The sequence below is a fragment of the Diceros bicornis genome, chromosome 29 (assembly GCF_020826845.1).
Source record: "Diceros bicornis minor isolate mBicDic1 chromosome 29, mDicBic1.mat.cur, whole genome shotgun sequence".
NCBI lineage: Eukaryota > Metazoa > Chordata > Mammalia > Perissodactyla > Rhinocerotidae > Diceros > Diceros bicornis.
Window position 1 is genome coordinate 36,172,397 of NC_080768.1, and position 22,866 is coordinate 36,195,262.

At 34.6% G+C, this 22,866-nt stretch overlaps 2 protein-coding genes across 5 annotated transcripts in view; both read left to right on the plus strand.

Annotated features, from left to right (window-relative positions):
• LOC131394054 (disintegrin and metalloproteinase domain-containing protein 5-like) overlaps positions 1-22,866 on the plus strand; it is a 601,035-nt gene that overhangs the window by 227,469 nt on the left and 350,700 nt on the right. The window lies entirely within an intron of this gene.
• LOC131393849 (disintegrin and metalloproteinase domain-containing protein 32-like) overlaps positions 1-22,866 on the plus strand; it is a 165,316-nt gene that overhangs the window by 14,246 nt on the left and 128,204 nt on the right. The window contains 2 exon segments of the mRNA XM_058524842.1: positions 3,374-3,394; positions 4,077-4,092. Coding sequence (XP_058380825.1) covers positions 3,374-3,394; positions 4,077-4,092 — 37 coding nt within the window.

Here is a 22,866-nt window from a genome sequence, read left to right on the forward strand (position 1 = left end):
CTCGGTGTTAGGAAGGCACTATGAGCATGGATTTGAGGATGTAGTTCTCACAAATGTCTCTACCTCTCTCCTCCAGATGTAATACTGGGCCTAGCAAGTATTCCTTCCTCTGCCTCCAGAATTAGACCTTTATTTCCCTCTTCCCTCTCCCAGCCTCCCTTTCACCAGTGCCCTCAGGTACAAACCTCCTTACCCTTTCTCCAGTAGATTAAGTTTTTTGTATCAGAGAGGAGATAGAGGAGAGGAGTTTGGGTAGAGTTTCCATGGTGGCTGATGTTGCTCCCCACCAGCCAGCACCAGGAAGGCGTCTTTTTCAGTATATTCTCCAATTCTCATAGTGAGTAGCTTATGGGGATTCTGGAGAAAGACCCTGTAAGAAGCTATGAAACCAAATATTTTTATGGCTCTCAGAGTCTTCATACTTTGATGCTTGCCCAAGCTTGGCCTTTAAAAATTCAGCCAAAATTTCTAGCTGAATATCCTTACCAGCTTATGTAGTATTTGGTGTCATCCGAATCAGGTAAGCAAATACTTGCTTCTTGGTCATCTCTGCAGGCATATTTCTCTCTCCAGATGTTGGTTAGTGGCTTAATCTGCAGTCTCAGTTTTTTGATGGGTTTAAGAAAAATCATTAATATGTACTTTGTCCAGGTTTTTCTCTGTTGTACATACAGAAGCAGCACTCTTTCCAGTTTTCTACTCTCTGATCTGAAACCAAATATCCAATATTGCCAACAACTCTAATTATATAAAATTGACAATGTAAATAAAGGGCCAATATCTTAAAAATGACCCACTACCAAAACTCAACCAAGATAAAATAGACAACTTGAATAGTCCTGTAACCATTAAAAATTGAATTTTCAATGAAAAAAATCTCTCAAACACAAAATCTGTCTGATGAAGATGGATTTATGGGAAATTTATAATAAATGTTAAAGGAAGATATAGTGCCAATTCTGTACAATTTCTCCAGAGAATTGAAGAGGAGTCAACACTTTACAACTCATTTTGTGAGGATACTATTGTCCTTATACTAAAACTAGATACAGACAGTACAAAATAAATAAACCCATAGATGAATATGGCACATGAATATAAATGTAAAAATTATGAAGAAAACAACATCAAAAGTAATAGAGTAACTTATAAAAAGGATTGGACACCATGACTAAGCAGGGTTTATCCAGCAATGGAAGTCTGGTTCAATATTTGAAAATAAATCAAAATAATCTACCATATTAGTAGGTTAAAAAAGGAAAGTTACACATTCTTCTCAATTGATACAGAAAAAACAAAGGCAAAAATTCAACATCCATTTATTATGTAAATTCTCAGTGACCTTGGAATAGAGAGGAACTTGTTCTAGATCTTAAAAAAAATGCCTATAAAAACCTACAGCAAACATAATATTAATGAAGAAAGACTAAGTACTTTTCTCCTAAGATTTGGTACAAGGCAAGGATGTCCACTCTCTCCACCCTTATTTAACATAGTGTTGGATTCCTAGGCAGGATAATAAGGCAAGAAAAGGAAATAAAAGGCATACAGATCAGAAAGGAAGACTTAAGAATGTTGCCATTTGCAGGTGACATGATTGTCTCCTTAGAAATCTCAGGAAACGTACAAAATAACTCCTAGGACTAATAAGATTAGTCGGCAAAGTCACAGAATACTTGATGAATGTTCAAAAATCAACTGTGTTTCTATGTATTAGAGATGACTATGTGGAAACTGTATGAAAAACATACCATTTACAATCATTCAAAAAGGAAATAAACAGTGTCTTAGTCAGTTTGGGCTGCTATAACAAATTACCATAGACTGGTTGGCTTAAACAACAAATATTTATTTCTCACAGTTCTAGAGCCTAGAAGACTGAGATCAGGGTGCCAGCATATTCAGATTCTTGGTGAATGCCCTCTTCCTCTTATATAGATGGCTGTCTTCTTGCTGTGTCCTCATATGGTGGAGAGAAGCTAGCTAGCTCTCTGGTCTCTTCTTATAAGGGCACTAATCCCATTTATTATTTAGCCTCATGGCCTAATTACCTTTGGAAGGTCCCACTTCCAAATACAATTGCATTGGGATTAGGGTTTCAGCATAAGAATTTTGGAGGACACAAATATTGCAGGTAGATATCGAGCAAAATATATACAGGCGTTGTATACTGAAAACTACAAAATGCTGATGTAATAAATCAAAGTAGACATATCACGGAGAGACAAATGGAGAGACATACCATGTTCATGGATTGGAAGACTCAGTAGAATAGATATTCCATTTTCCTCCACATTAATTTATAGATTTAACATAATTCCTAACAAAATTCCAGAAAGAAGTTTTATAGCTATATATAAGCTTAGTCTAAAAGGTAAATGGAAAGTCGAAGAAACTAAAATAGCTAAAATAACTTTGAAAAGGGTCATAAAGTAGGAAGAACTACTCTACTTGATTTTAAGATGCCTTATGTAGGTACAGTAATCAAAATTGTGTGGTATGGGTGGAAAGATACACACATTCAGCAATGGATCAGAATAGGGAACTCAGAAATAGACCTACACAAAATAAAAGCAATTCAATGAAGGGAGGATAGTCTTTTCAGCAAATGGTGTTGGAACAGTTGAATATCCATTGGCAATAAAATAAGCTATGACCTAAATCTCATACCATATACAAAAATTAACTCAAAATTGATCATAGATCTAAAAACAAACTATAAAATCTTTAGAAGAAACATAGGAAAAATGCAAGAGGACCTAGGACTTGGCAAAAAATTCTTAGACATAATACCAAAAGCGTGATCCATAAAAGAAAAGAAAAGATGAATTGGCCTTCCGTAAAATTAAAGTATTTTTATTTGCAAAAAACCCTGGGAAAATAATGAAAAGACAAGCTACAGAATGGGAGAATATGACAAGGGACTGCTATCTAGACTGTATAAATAACTCTCAAAGTCAGCATTAACAGGCAAGCAATACGGTTAGAAAATAGGCAAAACCTGAAGAGACATTTCACTGAAGAGAATATACAGCTGACAACGAAACAAAACAAAACACATGGAAAGATGTACATCATCACTAGCCTTTAGGACAATGTGAATTGAGATCATTATCAGATATTATTATCCACCTATTAGAGCAGCTAAAATAAAAAATAGTGACTATCAAATGCTGACGAGGATTTAGGATAACTAGATCTTTCGTGCATTGCTGGTGGAAATGAAAATGGTACAGCCATTGAAGAAAATATTCTTAAAAAATACTAAATGTACACTTATCATGCAACCCAGAAATCAACTATCTGGGCATGTATCCAGAAGAAATTAAAATTTATATCCATGCAAAAACCTATACACGAATGGTCACAGAAGCTTCATTTGTAGCAGCCAAAAGTTAAAAACAACCAAAATATCCTTCAGTAGGTGAATGGTTTAACTGTGGTACATTCACACCTCGGAGTACTACACATCAACAAAAGGAACGAACTATTGATGCATGCACTACTTGGATGGATTTCAAGGGCAATATGAGGAATGAAGCAAGCCAATGTCAGAAGGTCACATACAGTATGATTACATTTATGTAACATTTTTAAAATGACAATATATAGAAATGGGGAGAAGATCAGTGGTTGTCACAGATAAAGAAAATGGGGAGGTTGGAAGTGCATGTGACTTTAAAGAGATACAAAAGAGAGATCTTTGTGGTCATGGAAGAGATCTGTATCTTGATTCCAATGGTGGTTACATAAATGTACACATGACAAAATGACATAGAAATATACACACGCACATTGTACCAAGTCAATTTCCTGGTTTTGACACTGTCCTATGGTTTGTAAGATGTAACCATTGGTGGAAACAGAGTGAATGATACATGAAATACCTGATTTATTTTGGCAATTTTCTATGATTCAGTGGTTATTTTTTTAAATGAATAAAAATTAAAAATGAAGAAAGTGAAAATAATCTATTAATAAATTAATGAGTTTTGAAGGTCATTTTATTGAAAGTGACTTATCTGACATTATGGTGAACATTATTGAAAGTTCATTTTGAAACTTAGACATTAAAGGGGCCAGCCTGTTGACGTAGTGGTTAAGTTTGCACTCCGCTTTGGCGACCCGGGATTCACGGGTTCGGGGATCCCAGGTGCGGACCTATGCACTACCTATCAAGCCATGCTGTGGCAGGCATCCTACATATAAAGTAAAGGAAGATGGGCAAAGATGTTAGCCCAGGGCTAATCTTCCTCACCAAAAGCGACAACAACCACCAAAACAACAAAACTTAGATATTAAAGATAAATTTATTTATTTATTTATTCTTTTTTTAATTGATGTCTTAACATTTTATAACATTGTGAAATTCTGGGTTGTACATTTTTGTTTGTCCATCATCATATATATGTCTCCCTTCACCCCTTGTGCCCACCTCCTACCCCCATTGCCCCTGGTAACTGCAATACAATTTTCTCTGTCCATGTGTTGGTTTATATTCCACATATGAGTGAGATCATACAGTGTTTGTCTTTCTCTTTCTGGCTTATTTTGCTTAACATAATACCCTCCAGGCCCATCCAGGTTGTTGCAAATGGGACAATTTTGTCTTTTTTTATGGCTGAGTAGTATTCCATTGTATATATATACCACATCTTCTTGATCCAATCATCAGTCGAGGGACATTTAAGTTGCTTCCACTTCTAGGCTATAGTGAATAATGCTGCAATGAACATAGGGGTGCATAAGCCTCTTGGGATTGTTGATTTCAGGTTCACTGGATAGATTCCCAGTAATGGAATAGCTAGATCATAGGGTATTTCTATTTTTAATTCTTTGAGGAATCTCCATACCGTTTTCCACAGAGGCTGCACCAGTTTGCATTCCCACCAGCTGTGCATCAGGGTTCCTGTTTCTCCACATCCTCTCCAACATTTGTTGTTTTTTGTCTTGGTGATTATAGCCATTCTAACAGGCATGAAGTGATATCTTAGTGTTATTTTGATTTGCATTTCCCTTATGATTAATGATGTTGAACATCTTTTCATGTGCCTATTGGCCATCTGTATATCTTCTTAGGAGGAGTGTCTGTTCATTTCCTCTGCCCATTTTTTGATCGGCTTGTTTGTTTTTTTGTTGTTCAGTTCTGTGAGTTCTTTATATATTATGGAGATTAACCCCTTGTCAGATATATGTTTTGCAAATATTCTCTCCCAGCTGGTGGGTTGTATGTTCATCTTCATTCTGGTTTCATTTGTCTTGTAGAAGCTCTTTAATCTGATAAAGTCCCACTTGCTTATTTTTTCTTTAGTTTCCCTATACTGGGTAGGCATAGCGTCTGAAAATATTCCTTTATGACCAATGTCAAATAGTGTGTTGCCTATATTTTCTTCTATGAGTTTTATAGTTTCAGGTCTCACCTTCAGGTCTTTGATCCATTTTGAGTTAATTTTTGTAAATGGTGATAGCAGGTGGTCCATTTTCATTCTTTTGCATGTGGCTGTCCACTTTTCCCAACACCATTTATTGAAGAGACTTTCCTTTCTCCATTGTATGTTCTTAGCTCCTTTGTCGCAAGTTAGCTGTCGGTATATGTGTGGTTTTATTTCTGGTCTTTCAATTCTCTTCCATTGATCTGTGTGTCTGTTTTTGTACCAGTACCATGCTGTTTTGATTACTATTGCTTTCTAGTATGTTTTGGAGTCAGAGGTTGTGATACCTCCAGCTTTGTTCTTTTTTCTTAGGATTGTTTTAGCTATTCAGGGTCTTTTGTTGCCCCTATGAATTTTAGTATTCTTTGTTCTATTTCTGTGAAGAATGTCATTAGGATTCTGATTGGGATTGCATTAAATCTTTAGATTGCTTTACATAATATAGACATTTTAGCTATGGTTATTCTTCCAATCCATGTGCATGGGATGTCTTTCCATTTCTTTATGTCATCATTGATTTCTTTCCATAATGTCTTGTAGTTTTCATTGTATAGGTCTTTCACCTCCTTGGTAAGATTTATTCCTAGATATTTTATTCTTTTTGATGCCATTGTAAGTGGTATTATCTTTTTGAGCTCTCTTTCTGTTGGTTCATTATTAGCATACAGAAATGCAACTGATTTTTGTAGATTGATTTTTTCCCATGCGACTTTGCTGCAGTTGTTGATTATTTCTAATAGTCTTCCAGTGGATTCTTTAGGGTTTTCTATGTATAAAATCATGTCATCTGCAAATAGTGAGAGTTTCACTTCTTTGTTGCCTATTTGGATTCCTTTTATTCCTTTTTCTTGCGTAATTGCTCTGGCCAAAACCTCCAGTACTATGTTGAATAGGAGTGGTGAGAGTGGGCAGCCCTGCCTCGTTCCTGTTCTCAGAGGAATGGCTTTCAGTCTTTCCCCGTTGAGTATGATGTTGGTTGTGGGTTTGTCATAAATAGCCTTTATTATGTTGAGGTACTTTCCTTCTATTCCCATTTTGTTAAGAGTTTTTATCATAAATGGATGTTGTATATTGTCAAATGCCTTCTCTGTGTCTATTGAGATGACCATGTGGTTTTTATTGTTTGTTTTGTTGATGTGGTGTATCACGTTGAGTGATTTGCGGATGTTGAACCATTCCTGTGTCCCTGGTATAAATCCCACTTGACCATGGTTTATGATCTTTTTAATATATTGCTGTATCTGGTTTGCCAATATTTTGTTGAGGATTTTTGCATCTATGTTCATCAGCGATATTGGCCAGTAATTTTCCTTCTTTGTATGGTCTGTGTCTGGCTTTGGTATCAGGGTGATGTTGGCCTCATAGAATGATTTAGGAAGTGTTCCATCTTCCTCTATTTTTTGGAATAGTTGAAGAAAGATGGGTATTAAATCTTCTTTGAATGTTTGGTAAAATTCACTGGAGAAGCCATCTGGTCTTGGACTTTTATTTTTTGGGAGGTTTTTGATTACTATTTCAGTCTCTTTACTTGTGATTGGTCTATTCAGATTCTCCATTTCTTCTTGGTTCAGTTTTGGGAGGTTGTGTGAGTCTAAGAATTTATCTATTTCTTCTAGATTGTCTAATTTATTGGCATATAATTTCTCATAGTATTCTCTTACAATCGTTTGTATTTCCGTGGTATCTGTTGTAATTTCTGCCCTTTCATTTCTAATTTTGTGTACTTGTGTCTTTTCTCTTTTTTTCTTAGTACGTCTGGCTAAGGGTTTGTCAATTTTGTTTATCTTCTCGAAGAACGAACTTTTTGTTTCATTAATCTTTTCTACTGTTTTTTTTTTTGTCTCAATTTCATTTATTTATGCTCTGATTTTTATTATTTCTCTCCTTCTGCTGGCTTTGGGCTTTGTTTGTTCTTCTTTTTCTAGTTCTGTTAGGTGTAATTTAAGCTTGTTTATTTGGGCTTTTTCTTGTTTCTTTAGGTGGGCTTTTATCACTATGAGTTTCCCTCTCAGGACCGCTTTTGCTGCGTTCCATATGATTTGGTATGGCATATTTTCATTTTCGTTTGTTTCCAGATAGTTTTTGATTTCTCCTTTAAATTCCTCAATGATCCATTGGTTGTTCAGTAGCGTGTTGTTTAATCTCCACATTTTTGTCACTTTCCCAGTTTGTTTTTCTTGGTTGATTTCCAGTTTCATAGCATTATGGTCTGAAAAGATACTTGTTATGAATTCAATCTTCTTAAATTTATTGAGGCTTGCTTTATTCCCAACATATGGTCTATCCTTGAGAATGTTCCATGCGTGTTTGAGAAGAATGTGTAGTCAGATGTTTTTGGATGGAGTGCTCTGTATCTGTCTACTGGGTCCATCTTGTCCAGTTTTTCATTTAAGTCCACTATTTCTTTATTGACTTTTTGTCTGGATGATATGTCCATTGATGTAAGCGGGGTATTAAGATCCCTTACTATTATTAAGTTGTTGTTAATGTCTCCTTTTAGGTTTGTTAATAGTTGCTTGATGTACTTTGGTGCTCCCATGTTGGGTGCATATATATTTATAAGTGATAAGTCTTCTTGGTGGAGTGTCCCTTTTATCATTATATATTTCCCGTCTTTGTCTCTCTTAACCTGTTTTATCTTGATGTCTACTTTTTCTGTTATGATTATGGCAGCACCTGCTTTCTTTTGTTTGCCATTTCTTGGAGTATTGTCTTCCATCCTTTCACTCTGAGCCTGTGCTTGTCTTTAGAGCTGAGATGTGTTTCCTAGAGGCAGCATATTGTTGGGTCTTGCTTATAAATCCATCCTGCCACTCTGTGTCTTTTGATTGGAGAGTTCATTCCATTTACATATAGGGTAATTATTGATATATGATGGCTTAATGTTGCTGTTTTGTCACTTATTATCTGGTTCTTTTGCATTTCCTTTGTTTCTTGTCCCATTTGTTTCGGACTGCCAATTCATTTTGGTTGTTCTGTCTTATGACTCTTCTAGTTTTCTCTTTGTTTATCATATGTGATTGTGTTTTGATTATTTGTTTAGTGGTTACCTTGACGTTTGTATAAAAAATCTTGTGTATGAGATAGTCCATTATCTGATGGCCTCTTATTTCCTTATACTAAGTCAATTCAATCACCTTCCTCCTCCCCTTCTAAGTTGTTCTTGTTATACCTTATTCTATCTTGTGTTGTGGGTGTGTGTTTACAGTGATTAGGTTATGTTTACTTTTGGTGAATTCCTTCCTTTGGTCTTTGATTTTGGTATTTAAGTGGTTGCTAACCTATTCCGGTAAAGACCTACTATTTTTCTGATTTTGTCTACCTATTTTTCTCCTTGCTCCAAGCTTTGTATTCCCTTTCTCTTCTTTTTTTCAGGCCTGAGGACCTTCTTGAGTATTTCTTGTAGTGGGGGTCTCGTGGCCATGAACTCCCTTAGCTTTTGTTTATCTGGGAAAGTTACTATTTCTCCATCATAGTTGAAGGAAATTTTTGTGGATAGAGTATTCTTGGCTGAAAGTTTTTGTCTTTCAGTATTTTGAATATATCATTCCAGTCTCTCCTAGCCTATAAATTTTCTGTTGAGAAATCTGCTGAGAGCATGATGGGAGTTTCTTTGTACGTTATTTTTTGTTTTTGTCTAGCTGCCCTTAATATTGTTTCTTTGTCATTGACTTTGGCCAGCCTTAGCATGACATGTCGTGGAGTGGGCCTTTTCCTGTTGATGTATTTAGGTGACCTATTGGCTTCAGTTACTGGTAGTTCCTGCTCCTTCACCAGATTTGGGAAGTTCTCAGCTATTATTTCCTTGAATAGGCTCTCTGTTCCTCTTTCCCTCTCTTCTCCCTCAGGAATACCTATAATTCTTATGTTACATTTCCTAATAGAGTCAGATTTTTCTCAGAGACTTTCTTCATTTCTTTTTAGTCTTAGTTCTCTCTCCTCTTCCATCTGGAGCATATCTGTATTCCTATCCTCTATAATGCTAATTCTTTCCTCTATATTGTCAGCTCTGTTCTTTAAAGATTTCAGGTTCTCTTTTATCTCCTCCATTGTGTTCTTCATCTCCATGAATACTGATTGATTTTTCTTTATGATCTCAATCACTTTTGTGAAGAAACTCCTAATCTCATTGAATTGTTTGTCTGTGTTATCTCATATGTGGTTGAATTTTTTTAATGATAGCTATTTTGTAATCTCTGTTGTTTAGGTTATGGATTTCTGTGTCTTCAGGGTTAGTTTCTGGGTGCTTGTCATTTTCCTTCTGGTCTGGTGATTTCATGTACCTTTGCATTGTGGTTCCTGTATTGGCTTTATTTTTCCTCATCCTGGAAATATCTGGTTGCAATTTCCACCCACCGCCACCATGTGGCCGTTAAGGGCTGTGTAATCTGAGCCCCGTGCGCTCTGCCCTGGCTGTTCCCTGCCATTGGCAGGCCACTTGGTGTGGTCTGATTGGCTGATTTGCACTTTCCATCTTGCAGTGAAGGGGGGGCTCTCTCTTTTCCCTCTGGATCCCTGGCATGGGGGGCTTCTCACTTGCCCCTCGTTATCCACTCTCCTGGGGTGCTCAGATGTTGAGGGTAGCCCTGTAGCTGTTCTGAGTCCTCTGTGTGGGAGTTTCCCACTGTCTGAGAGAACCTGAAGAGCTACAGTTTCCCTGCAGAGGGCCGCCCCTCCCCCCTCTCTGGGAGCCAACGGACCTGGATCACTGATCTGATGGGGAGGGAGAGGAGTTCTCCTTACGTCTCCCCACTTCCTCCGGGGTCCCAGCACCTTCCTGTCTCAGATGTGTGGCAGTGTGGATGTTTCCAATCTTGCTTTTCACTGTCTAGAAGTCCGTTGTTCGTCTGTGACTGTTACTTTTGTTGTATCTTATCAGGCGAAGAGTTTACGGGAAAGCTCACTCTGCCATGATGCTGACGTCACTCCAAATTGATTTATTTTTTGATAATAAGAATATGGATTTGGAAGGGCAACAAGTTGGGGTAAAAGGAATGCCATCATTGAAATATAAAACCTACTGTGCATAAACATACTTCAAATTGGTTATGGTGCACACAATTTATAATTATATTCACTCAAGCTGCAATGTAGAAGACGTGGTTGTCAACATTTACTTATATTTTTATATGTGTACAATAAGAGTAACAAAAATAGAAATTATTTTTGAAATTAATGTTGAACACAAAGGAAAAAAATCATTCCCTCAGTATTGATTTTTCTCTTAGGTGCAGAACAATTGGCAGAAGGACCACATAGAGAAGAAAATTATTTGACAAATTGGATCTCATAAAAAATGATCAAACAAGGATATTCTGGATGAGCCTAAGAATTTTAACTCTACAATATATTTGACCTAAAATATTTTTTAGTTTTTATCATAATATAACTAGAATTATGAATATCCTACATTCATCAGAATTTGCTCTGAATTTAGACGATATGTCATCACCTTCAGAGAGGGTTTTTTACCATTTAAAAATATTTTTGTGTTTAGAATACAGTCAACTGAAGGTATTGATAATTTCAAATATATTAGCCATAAAATGCCATTTTAAACAAAATCATAAGCAGAATAATGAAAATTTAAGATGATACTGAAAATAAATAATGTTCCATAATTATCAGAAATATTAGAGGGAGATAATAGCTAAGAAACTAAAGTACGTGAGTGTTTATCAAGAACGATGATTTTACTTATTATATTTTTAATCAATGAAAAGCTTTAAAAATTTTGGCTTTGTGAACACATATATATATAGGTTTAGAAAAAAATCTAGTTTTGGAAATAACTTTTGAGTAGAAATATTTTTATGTCTTCCAAAGTAATAAAATTGAACTAAATATCAATTTCAATAATTATATAATTTAGGTTTTTCTAGTGCCCCCCTAGTGCCTTAGTGTAGCGCACATTATTCCAGTTTGAGCAATAAATTATATTATCACCATTGTTATAACTCTAGTAACTGTTGAAAATTTGTTGAGAAAATAATACAAGAGTACTTAGGAGACCAAACCCACATATTTCAGCATTTTATGAGGGAAAATGAGAGTTAAGAGCACTTCCTTTCCTATGATATTGCATATATGCATGTATTCAGAGAGACAGATAGATAAGGACAGCAACAGACGTATAGGATGCAGGCGTACTTGCCTCGCCTATGGAAATCTAAACAAACATTTAAACCTAGGCTCTACCCACTGAGTCCAGTTTGTTTGCTTGTTTGTTTTAACCTAGACTATTTTATGACATACCCAATCTTTGTACCCTCCTTACTGTTATATTCAATGATCAATATACATGGATCAAGGAAGAAATTTTGGTTTCTTTGAAATTTCTGTATGAGAAATGGGATTTCAATGTGTTAGAAATACAGCTCATCTAAAAATCACATTAAAGTGCTAAATGATGATGTAATAAATTGATTTACCACTGACTGACTTGGCACGAAGACTATTACATCATATCAAATGGGACACACAGCCTACGGTCTGGAGCTACAGAATTATTTCTGATATTTTACATTCTGTTCTTTTCTGTGTACTCGTATAGTTGATAGTACAAGTCACACTGTTTACCTGAATTTCTGTGTCAACTGTGAGTTCTTAAACATTTCCTATGCTTTTCTGCTGAATAAATGGAAGATTTCCAGTGTGGCACAGTTGGTGACCATAGTCTTTAGGAGGAGAGTCCGTGAAGAATTCTCAAGTGTGAACTGGTCATGTAGATTTGTCAAGTGATGAACACAACAGAATCTGTGTCCTTATATTCACTTTCTTTCTCATTCAGTGTTAATAGAGAGTACCTAGCCCCCTGCATTACTCTAGCAGGCTCACTGGCACTCGTTTAAACCTTGAATATGCTTTCAAGTGAAATTTTCTGATTTGCAATTAATTTTTATATTTAAGTCCTCATGAGAGTTTTATATGCATTCTTTTTGCCTTCTTTACATGTTACTCTTTGCACTTAACAAATTCAATACATGTTAACATTTGTTAAATCGCTTTTTATTTTTCAGAAGAAAACTCTTTCAAAACTATTACCCTGATATCTAGAAATGCACAATATAGTGGAAAAAGCTTTGGTAAGTCAAACTTTTTCTCCTTCCCTCCTTCTTTCCCAGTTCCTTTCCTTCCTTCCTTCCTACCTCCCTCCCTCCCTCTCTCCGTCTCTCCCTCTCTCCCTCCCTCCCTTCCTCCCGCCTCCTTCCCTCCCTCCCTCTCTATCTCTCTTTAAACTTAATGAAAATTTTTCCTTAATTTCAAAGACATAATGGAGTTTTTTGTCATTCCAAATAGAGATATTTTATTTTAGGTGTTAGTTATGACCAGAACCCCAGCTAGCCTAGAATGCCCTACACTGTCTACCCGCCTCCTATCCCCAGTCAGCCCCATATCCCCGTAAATCTTTTTTTTTTTTTTTTTTTTTTTTTGGTGAGGAGATCAGCCCTGTGCTAACATCTGCCAATCCTCCTCTTTCTTTGCTGAGGAAGACTGGCCCTGGGCTAACATCCATGCCCATCTTCCTCCACTCTATATGGGACGCTGCCACAGCACGGCTTTCCAAGCAGTGCATTGGTGCGCACCTGGGATCCAAACCAGCGAACCCAGGGCCTCCACAGCAAAGCACCCCGTGCAATTAACCGCTTGTGCCACTGGCTGGCCCCCAGCCCTGTATATCTTTGACCTCACTTCCTGACAGCCTTGCCCTTCCCTTAACCTGCTCCAGCCTCTCTAGTCACATTGTTTTCTTTGAACATACCAGGTATTTACCATTTTACCAATTCACTTATTATTTTTTACAACTTTTTTGAGGAATAATTGACAAATATAATTGTATGTATTTAAAGTATACAATGTGATGATTTTGTATACGTATACATTGTGGATTTGTTACCAAGATCAAGATAGTTAACACATCCATCACCTCACATAGTTAACTCTTTTTTCCTTTCGTGTGTGTGTGTGTGTGTTGAGAATACTTAAGATCTGCTCTCAACAACTTTCAAGTTTATAATACTGTATTATTAACTCTAGTCACCATGCTGTACATTAGATCCTCAGAACTTCTTCTTTTTATTACTGAAAGTTTGTACCATTTGATACAGGTACATCTCTTATTTCCCCCTTCTTCCAGCCAGTGACAACCACCATTCTATTCTATTTCTATGAAATCTGCTTTATATGTTTTAGCTTCTACATATAAGTGAAACCATACAGTTTTTGTCTTTCTCTGTCTGGTTAATTTCACTTAGCATAATGCCCTTAAGGTTCATCAGATTGTTGCAAATGGGAGGATTTTCTTCTTTTTATGACTGAATAATATTCCATTGTCTATATATACCACATTTTCTTTGTCCATTCATCCTTTGATGGACACTTAGGTTGTTTCCATATCTAGGCTATTGTGAATAATACTGCAGTGAACGTGGGAATGCAGATATCTCTTTGAGATACTGATTTCATTTTGCTGGATCATATTAGTTCTATTTTTAATATTTTAAAGAACCGACATACTTTTTTCCATAATGGCTGAACCAATTTACATTCCCACAAACAATGTGAAAGTGTTCCCTTTTAGTCACATCTTTGCCAACATTTGATATCTCTTGTATTTTTGATAATAGCCGTTCTAACAGGTGAAAGGTGGTATATCATTGTGGTTTTTATTTGGATTTCCCTGACGATTAGTGATGTTGAGCACCTTTTCATGTACCTATTTTTCATATATAGTTTTTTGATCCATCTGTAGTTGATAAAAATATGTGGTGTGAGGTTGAGGTTAAGGTTTATTTTTTCCATATCCATTTGCTCCATCACCATTTATCAAAAAGACCTATCTTATCTCATTCAGTTGTGTTGGCAACTTTTAAAAAGTCATGGAATACATATGGCTTATTTCCTGAATCTCTATTCTTTTCTGTTTGCCTATTTATTTTTTGTTGAATCAGTACCACACTGCCGTAATTACTGTAGCTTTATTGTCATTTAAGATATTTATTTAAATCCTCTTCTTATTCTTCACTATTGCTGTGACTATTCTGGGTCCTTCGCATTTAAACACATTTTATTTATTTATTTATTTTTATTTTTTAGTTTAAAATCAAATTTTTATTATTATTTTTTTTATTTTTTTGTTTATTGCAGTAACTGGTTTATAACATTGTAGAAATTTCAGGTGTACATCATTATACTTCTATTACTGCATAGATTACATCATGTTCACCACCCAAATACTAATTACAACCCATCACCACACACACGTGCCGAATTATCCCTTTCACCCTCCTCCCTCCGCCCTTCCCCTCTGGTAACCACCAATCCAATCTCTGTCTCTATGTGTTTGTTTACTGTTGTTATTATCTACTATTTAATGAAGGAAATCATAGGGTATTTGACCTTCTCCCTCTGACTTATTTCACTTTGCATAATACCCTCAATGTCCATCCATGTTGTCACAAATGACTGGATTTCATCATTTCTTATGGCTGAGTAGTATTTCATTGTGTATATATACCACATCTTCTTTATCGATTCGTCCCTTGATGGGCATGTAGGTTGCTTCCAAGTCTTGGCTATTGTGAATAACGCTGCAGTGAACACAGGGGTGCATGTATCTTTACGCATTGGTGTTTTCAAGTTCTTTGGATAAATACCCAGCAATGAAATAGCTGGATCATATGGTAGTTCTAACCTTAATTTTTCGAGGAATCTCCATACTGTTTTCCATAGTGGCTGCACCAGTTTGCACTCCCACCAGCAGTGTATGAGAGTTCCCTTCTCTCCACATCCTCTCCAACACATGTTGTTTCCTGTCTTGTTAATTATAGCCATTCTGACGGGCGTGAAGTGATATCTCATTGTAGTTTTGATTTGCATTTCCCTGATAGTGATTTTGAACATCTTTTCATGTGTCTGTTGGCCATCTGTATATCTTCTTTGGAGAAATGTCTGTTCAGGTCTTTTGCCCATCTTTTAACTGGGTTGTTAGTTTTGTTGTTGTTGAGATGCATGAGTTCTTTATATATTTTGGAGATTAACCCCTTATCAGATGTATGGTTTGCAAATATATTCTCCCAATTGTTAGGTTGTCTTTTCATTTTGTTGTTTGTTTCCTTTGCTGTGCAGAAGCTTTTTAGTTTGGTGTAGTCCCGTTTGTTTATTTTTTCTATTGTTTCTCTTGCCCGGTCAGACATGGTGCTTGAAAATAAGTTGCTAAGACCGATGTCAAAGAGCGTTCTACATATGTTTTCTTCTAGAAGTTTCATAGTTTCAGGTCTTACATTCAAGTCTTTAATCCATCTGGAATTAGTTTTTGTGCATGGTGTAAGGTAAGGGTCTACTTTCATTTTTTCCCATGTGGCTATCCAGTTTTTCCAACACCATTTATTGAAGAGACTTTCTTTTCTCCATCGTATGTTCTTGGATCCTTTGTTGAAGATTAGCTGTCCATAGATGTGTGGGTTTATTTCTGGGCTTTCAATTCTATTCCATTGATCTGTTTGTCTGTTTTTGTGCCAGTACCATGCTTTTTTGGGTACTATAGCTTTGTAGCATATTTTGAAATCAGAGAGTGTGATACCTCCAGCTTTGTTCTTTTTTCTCAGGATTCCTCTAGCTATTCTGGGTCTTTTGTTGTTCCATATAAATTTTAGGATTCTTTGTTCTGTTTCTGTGAAAAATGTTGTTGGAACTTTGATAGGGATTGCATTGAATCTATAGATTGCTTTAGGAAGTATGGACATCTTAACTCTGTTAATTCTTCCAATCCAAGGGCACGGAATATCTTTCCATTTCTTTGTGTCTTCTTCAATTTCTTGAAGAAATATCTTAATTCCCATGCTCATTGTAGCATTATTTACAATAGTCAAGTTTTGGAAATAGCCCAAGTGTTTGTTGATGCATGAATGAAACATGTTGTGATATATATATCATTTATACATATATAAACGAGAAAGAAGGAGAAAGAAGGAGAGCCTGCTATTTGGGACAACTTAGATGAAGCTGTAGGATATTGTGCTAAGTGAAATAAGCCAGACAGAGAAAGACTAATACTATCTTAGCTCATCTTTATGTGGAATCCAAAAAAAAAGTCGAAGTCACAGAAGGAGAGAGTAGAATGGTGGTAGAGAGTAGAACCAGAGGCTGCGGTTGTCGGTAAAATGGTGAGATGCTAGCCAAAGGGTACAAAGTTGCAGTTATGTAGGATGACTAAATCTAGAGATCTAATGTACAGGCATGATGACTATACTTAATGGTATTGTTAATCCCTGGAAATATGCCAAGAAAGTAGATTTCAGGTGCACTCAGCACACACAGAAAAAGGAAACTGGTAACTATCTGAAGGGATATGTTAATTAGCTTGACTGTAATAATCATTTCATTGTTAATATGTATATCAGATCATAATGTTGTACATGTTAAATACATACAATTTTTATTAAAAATATATAAATAAAAAAGAATACTGATTATAGCTTAAAATATAATTTCAATTGTGAGAAATTTTAAATAGATGTACAGCAATTTTATTTTCAATTGCTTACATTTGAAATTTTGCAGATTATCATTAATATTTCTTGGTCAAAAATGTATGTGATGAATTAATCCAAAAATGTGATATGAAGATGTTATGTTCACAAAGCAATTCTCTCACAGAAAATTTGGAAAATTGTATTTAGAAGTTTTATATAAATGTAATACTTAATATACCTCTAATATTTTGCAATTTATCTTTCTTTACAAATTGTGTAATCTAAAATTTAAATAAAATAAAATTCTCCCAGTCCTTCCGTTTAACAAATTGAGAGATTACATATATCAATTTCTGAGTGTAACACGACACAAGAAAGTTTGATGATGATTGTTATAAAGTGGTTTGGGAAACTTCCTGTCTTTTCTTTCTGTGATCTAGACAAAGTGAAATGATGTAGACATATTTGCTTCTAAAAATTTTGGTCAAAATTCACAATAAATTTGGACCTGCTGTTCTTATAGAACTTAGATCATTTACTCTCTTTTCTACTTTTTACTACTAGTTATTGCCTCATTTAGGGTAAAATTTCTTCTGTGGCAGGAATGGCTTATCTATATTTTATTAAAACATTTATTCATTCTATCCATATTTTCCAATTCATTGTTTAAAACTTATATGTGCCTCATATATATTATGTTTATCATTTCAGTGTTTTAAGTGCGTAATGAGTGTCTGCATAAATTACCATGATTTCTGATATGTCCATACTTGATGCATTTTTGTTTGTATTTTCCTATATATGTATTAATCCATTTCCTAATTTTCAGTATTTAGTCCATCGTGATAATTGTTGTCTTTTATTAGCTAATGTGTTTGTTGTTGTTCCTTGCATCATATACTATTTTTTGTCTTTCCCCTTTAAACATTTCCTTTCATTTTTTGATGAATCATTTTAAAATTTCTTCCCGTGCCCTACCTTGCCCAAATACAAAGGAAATTCTACAGTATAACTATTTTTTTGGTCACCAATTACCTTGTAATTTTAACATTTTTTCTTATATCTTGATTTCTCTATCCTTATTTTAAAACTTAAAAAAAAACTATTTCTCCCTGCACACATAATTAAGTCTTGCTCATTTTTGTATTTTTACATACCCCTTGCTTTTTGTCTCCAGCCTCTGTGTTTTGTGTAGCTACTTTGACTTTGTGGTCCCTGAGAGATACTATGTATTAAGATAATTTTTTCTAAAAGGTACATTGTAAGGGAAATGATAATCTATTTAGATTTGATATTCTAGATAAAATGTTCTTTCTAATATGACATTGTTCTCCTACTTTAATGGGAGGAGTGGGTGCGGGAATAATACTTTTTTCAAAAAGTAAAGGAAAAATGTATGTGAGAGAGATACATTTAGAGATCTTGCATTATCAACAATGCAAAAATTTTGCCCTTCCACACATACGATCTCTTTGTTGTCACGGGATTATTAAATTTCAGTTCCGCTCTCCCAAAACTTTGTAATCTCTGTTGCACTGTCCTGTTGCTTTCAGTTCTGTTGGAGAGAAATGTTATATTACTTTAATTCCCCTTCCTTCATGCAGAATATTGTAAGATTATTTTTCTTTGTTTTTTGAGCTTAGAAATATTGCTGACAAACGTCTGAAGTTTGTGTTTTTGTTTCATTTTTTCTATTGAAAAGTCACTTACACATCCAGTCTGAAGTATCAAGTCATTCTTCACTTAGGAAAATTTGTTGAATACTATTTGTCAGTTGTTATTTATTGGTTATTGCTTCTGCTCTAGTTGACCATCTTTTTCTTTCATTAAGTTAGTAAAAACACAATGATGGTAGCCTCTGTTTTCTTACGTTGCTTAGATATCGTAAATTAATTCAGGAAGGGGAAACAATTATGGATTAGGTTTAAATGATAAATAAATTATATTCCAATCCTAATTTCAAAACTTTATATAAAATAGTTATAGCCAGTGCACTAAATATCTGAAAATAGAGGTATGGATACACAAAACAGAAGAGTACTTTATGGACTACTCATAATTCAAACTCAATTTATTGAAATCACTTTTGATATGTATGGAAAATAGGTTTAAAAATTTTCATAAACTTTAAAAATTCAATTTAGCAGGTGTGAGTTGAAATGGACAGGACACAATATCTGCAGCAGAATTATAGGAAATGTATATATTATTGAATATTATGGGTCTATTTTTTAAAATGTGCCAGTCCTATATTTATAAATACAGATATGGGAGTAGGTTCATGGTATAATATTATTGATATTAGTTTAGCAAAACCCCACAAATGTGTGTTTATGTGTGTCTGTGGATGTGGGTGTATATGTTTATATATGTATATATATGAAAGAAACACAGAAAACACTTAGCAGTGGGGAGTGGGGCTTCATTAGTGGGTGAGGACCCCTTTAGTTCTATGCATTTTAACTGTTTGAATTTTACAAAATATTGCTTACTTATTTTACTTTAAAATGAAAATTAATACTATTGAAATGTAAAAGCACAAATATCATATAAACTCCACAGATGTAAACTGCTAGCAATGAAAGCTTATCATAAAGCTTTATTTTGTTGCCCATTTTTAATACTTTTTACATCTATATTATTTTACTTTGGAAAATATGTTCACTTAAAAATGAAATGAAAATGTTTGGTCAATAGTGTCAAATTTTGAAAAAGGGGCTAGGTTAAGAAATTAAGGCAGCTAGGTCAATTAATGGTCATTTTATCACAATATTTTGTATAGAAATTAAAGTGCATGAGTTGGAAATGTGGAAGTGGTGACAGCAAATATTTTCACAATAACTAAATGAGATAATATTTGTGAAAAATTCCAAATTCAGCCAATGATGCCCTCTTCTCTGTGAATATAATGACCATAATTTTATTGAATCCCACTTATTAAAAAATGATTAGGAAAGATAAAGTACCTATCAAAAACAGTCAATATAAAGAGGCAAGAAATATATTATCATGTAGGTAGTGATTTTGTCATTGACTATTATGTTGCCGAAAGTTGTAACCCATTTCTCATATTATATAGTCTTAATAAATCTAGAAAAATAGTGATTTTATTATTTTGAATTTAGTTATTTATTTATAATATGTAAAGACTAACACGATTTATATTAATTGTATGTTTTTCTTTTTCAGATATGTAATAATTTGGGTAACTGTCATTGCTTTCCTGGCTATAGGCCCCCAGATTGTGAATTTCAGATTGATTCACCAGGGGGAAGTATTGATGATGGAAATGTTCAGAAATCTGGTGAGTAGAAATTAAACTTTTAAAACAAAATAGAATGTTATTTTATGAAATAATCAAGGAAATATACTGCCTAGTCAAATCTTTCATGAGCTCCTAAATAATTAAAAGTTATCTTCAATAGTGGCTTAATTAAATTGATGTTACACAATAATTGTAATGATATTTTCTTAGAAACACTCAATTTTAATCAGCTTAGTTAAATAAGTTAGAATATATTATTCTTAAGTTTCAATAAAAGTCATAGGATGAATTCAAAACAAATTCAAATATGAGAGAATAAACACTACGTAAGTGATTTGCCTTCCATATCATTAAAAACTTTGTAGGTTATTAAACAACAACTGTAGGATAAGGTGTTTGTTCTGAACGAAATTCAGAAAAAAAATATAGCAAAATATAAATATATGGATTTATTAGGAAATAATAGTAAGTCATATTTTGATTGATGGAGTACATTTTTATACATTCTCTTGTTCTCACAAGTGAAGGATAGTGTCATAGGCTATTCATTGATTGAACCATTCTTTCACTCACTAATACATTCCCTCCACAAGCATGTTATTAAGTGTGGTAAGGCAATAAAATTGAGATCCCCATGAAAGTCCACACAAGCAGCAATGTGGAGAATAAGTTTTATAACTTATAAAGTTATATAGTGAGTCTGAATGAAAGTAAATTACCCGGAAAGCAATAGCCTTAATTATAAAAGCCTGAAGTAAACAATGAAAAAGAAGGTAAAGAAATTGCTACATAATATCAAATATTTGTGAGTACCAATGAATAAGGCATGATGATTAGTTGTATTTGGCACTTGGAGAAGAATGGGTAATGATGATATACCCAAGTTTGCATGAAAAAATCAGAGGATGGACAGAGCATGAAGATAATGAATTTAATTTTGCATAGAGTTTGGGTTACCTGTGGAAGAATTCATGTGAAGATGTCTGTGGGAATCCATGAGAATTTGATAACAATGTTTCCAACTAAATAAGGACATCAGTAATTGGTAATCCTTACCCTATGGTTAGTTTATAATTAAAGTAATTCATAGAATGGTAAAAATGTGTACATTTTTATGTGTTATGAGATAAGAGATTTGAATATAACTTCAGGAAGTAACAGTATTTCAGAGACGTAATGTCTGATATTACTGCTAATTCTTGAAAGAAAGATAATAAAAAGGAGTCACAAGGACTTTTGTTTCTGGCCCTGACAGAATAACACTAGAAAATTATATCAGCTATTTGCCACCAGGTAATAGTATAGGACTACAATCCTTGAGATAAGGGAAACACATGAGATTCATCATTATATGTTTGTGAGACAATATCAACTATTCTTTCATATGCGTGATGGGAGATTCAGATGAAAGGGAAAAAGAGAGAAAGAATGTACAAAAAAGATATTTAAAAAATAATGACTCCGAGTTTCCTAAACAAGATAAAAAAAAGTCAACACAAATACAAGAAGCTAAGGGAAGCTCAAGCAGGATAAATATAAAGAAATTTACACCTCTGAAAATTATAATCAAGCTTCTTAAAACCAGTGATAAAGTAAACAATTTAAAACAGCTTGAGCTAGACTTCTGATACCCTGCAGCATAGAGGAAGGAGGTCAACAGAACCTCTCCCCCAAAAGCAGCTAAGAAGGTGGACAAACACTGTCAAAAACAACCATTTCACTGCTCTGGAAATCAACAAAAAGCAAACTAAAACTGTTTACTCATGAAAACTACTTCAGTTAACAAGAGAATGAGTCTGCAGCTTCCTTCCCTGAGGTTGTTCCTATCTCTCCTGTCCCAGCTCTGGCAACATGGTAGTTCAACCAGAACACCAGGGGTGTAAAAACCATTAGCTTTGCTGCCACTGCTTCATGGTGGGTGAGAGGAAGAAGGGGATTACTTGATTTGTTGGAGTGTTGTCAATTACAGTGGTAATCGTTTTGTCATGAGGACATGAAAACTGGAATAGCAGGCCTTTTAGGACAAACAACAGACCAGAAAATAGCCATGGATTATCGGGAAGTATCAGATGAGACAGTCATAAGAGGAATGATAAGCTCTCAGTATGTGGACTGGAGACTGTGAAAATGCACAGAAAAGATACCAGAGCAGGCCCAATCCACCCACACATCCATCAATGTATCCTGAACTGATGGAGCCCGTGCACAACACAGAGGAGATGCAAGAGATGCAGATGGAAAGTAAAATCCAGGCCAAACTTGGAATAACTACAAGTGAGTGAAATTTGAAATTTATAAGTGGGTGAAAATTTATCAAATGTGGTGGATCATCCACAGATCCATCAATATACTCCACTCAAATAAACAAAAGAGATGCACACCTAGACACATCATAGACAGTTGTTGAATGATAAGTACAAAATAGAGTCTTGACAGCATCAAGAGAAAAATAATTCATCAGGTATAGGAGAAAATTAATTAATTATTAATTGATGGTGATTAATGGGTGACCACTCATCAGAAATACTGGAAGGCAGAAGTCATTGTAATAAAATATTCAAATGTTGAAAGAAAAAAAATTTAGTCAAAAATTCTATATCCTGTAAAACTATACTTTGAAACTGAAGGTAAAATAAATTCCCAGATAAAAGTAATTGAGAGAATCTGTTGCTAGCATGCCTGATATGTCACACAT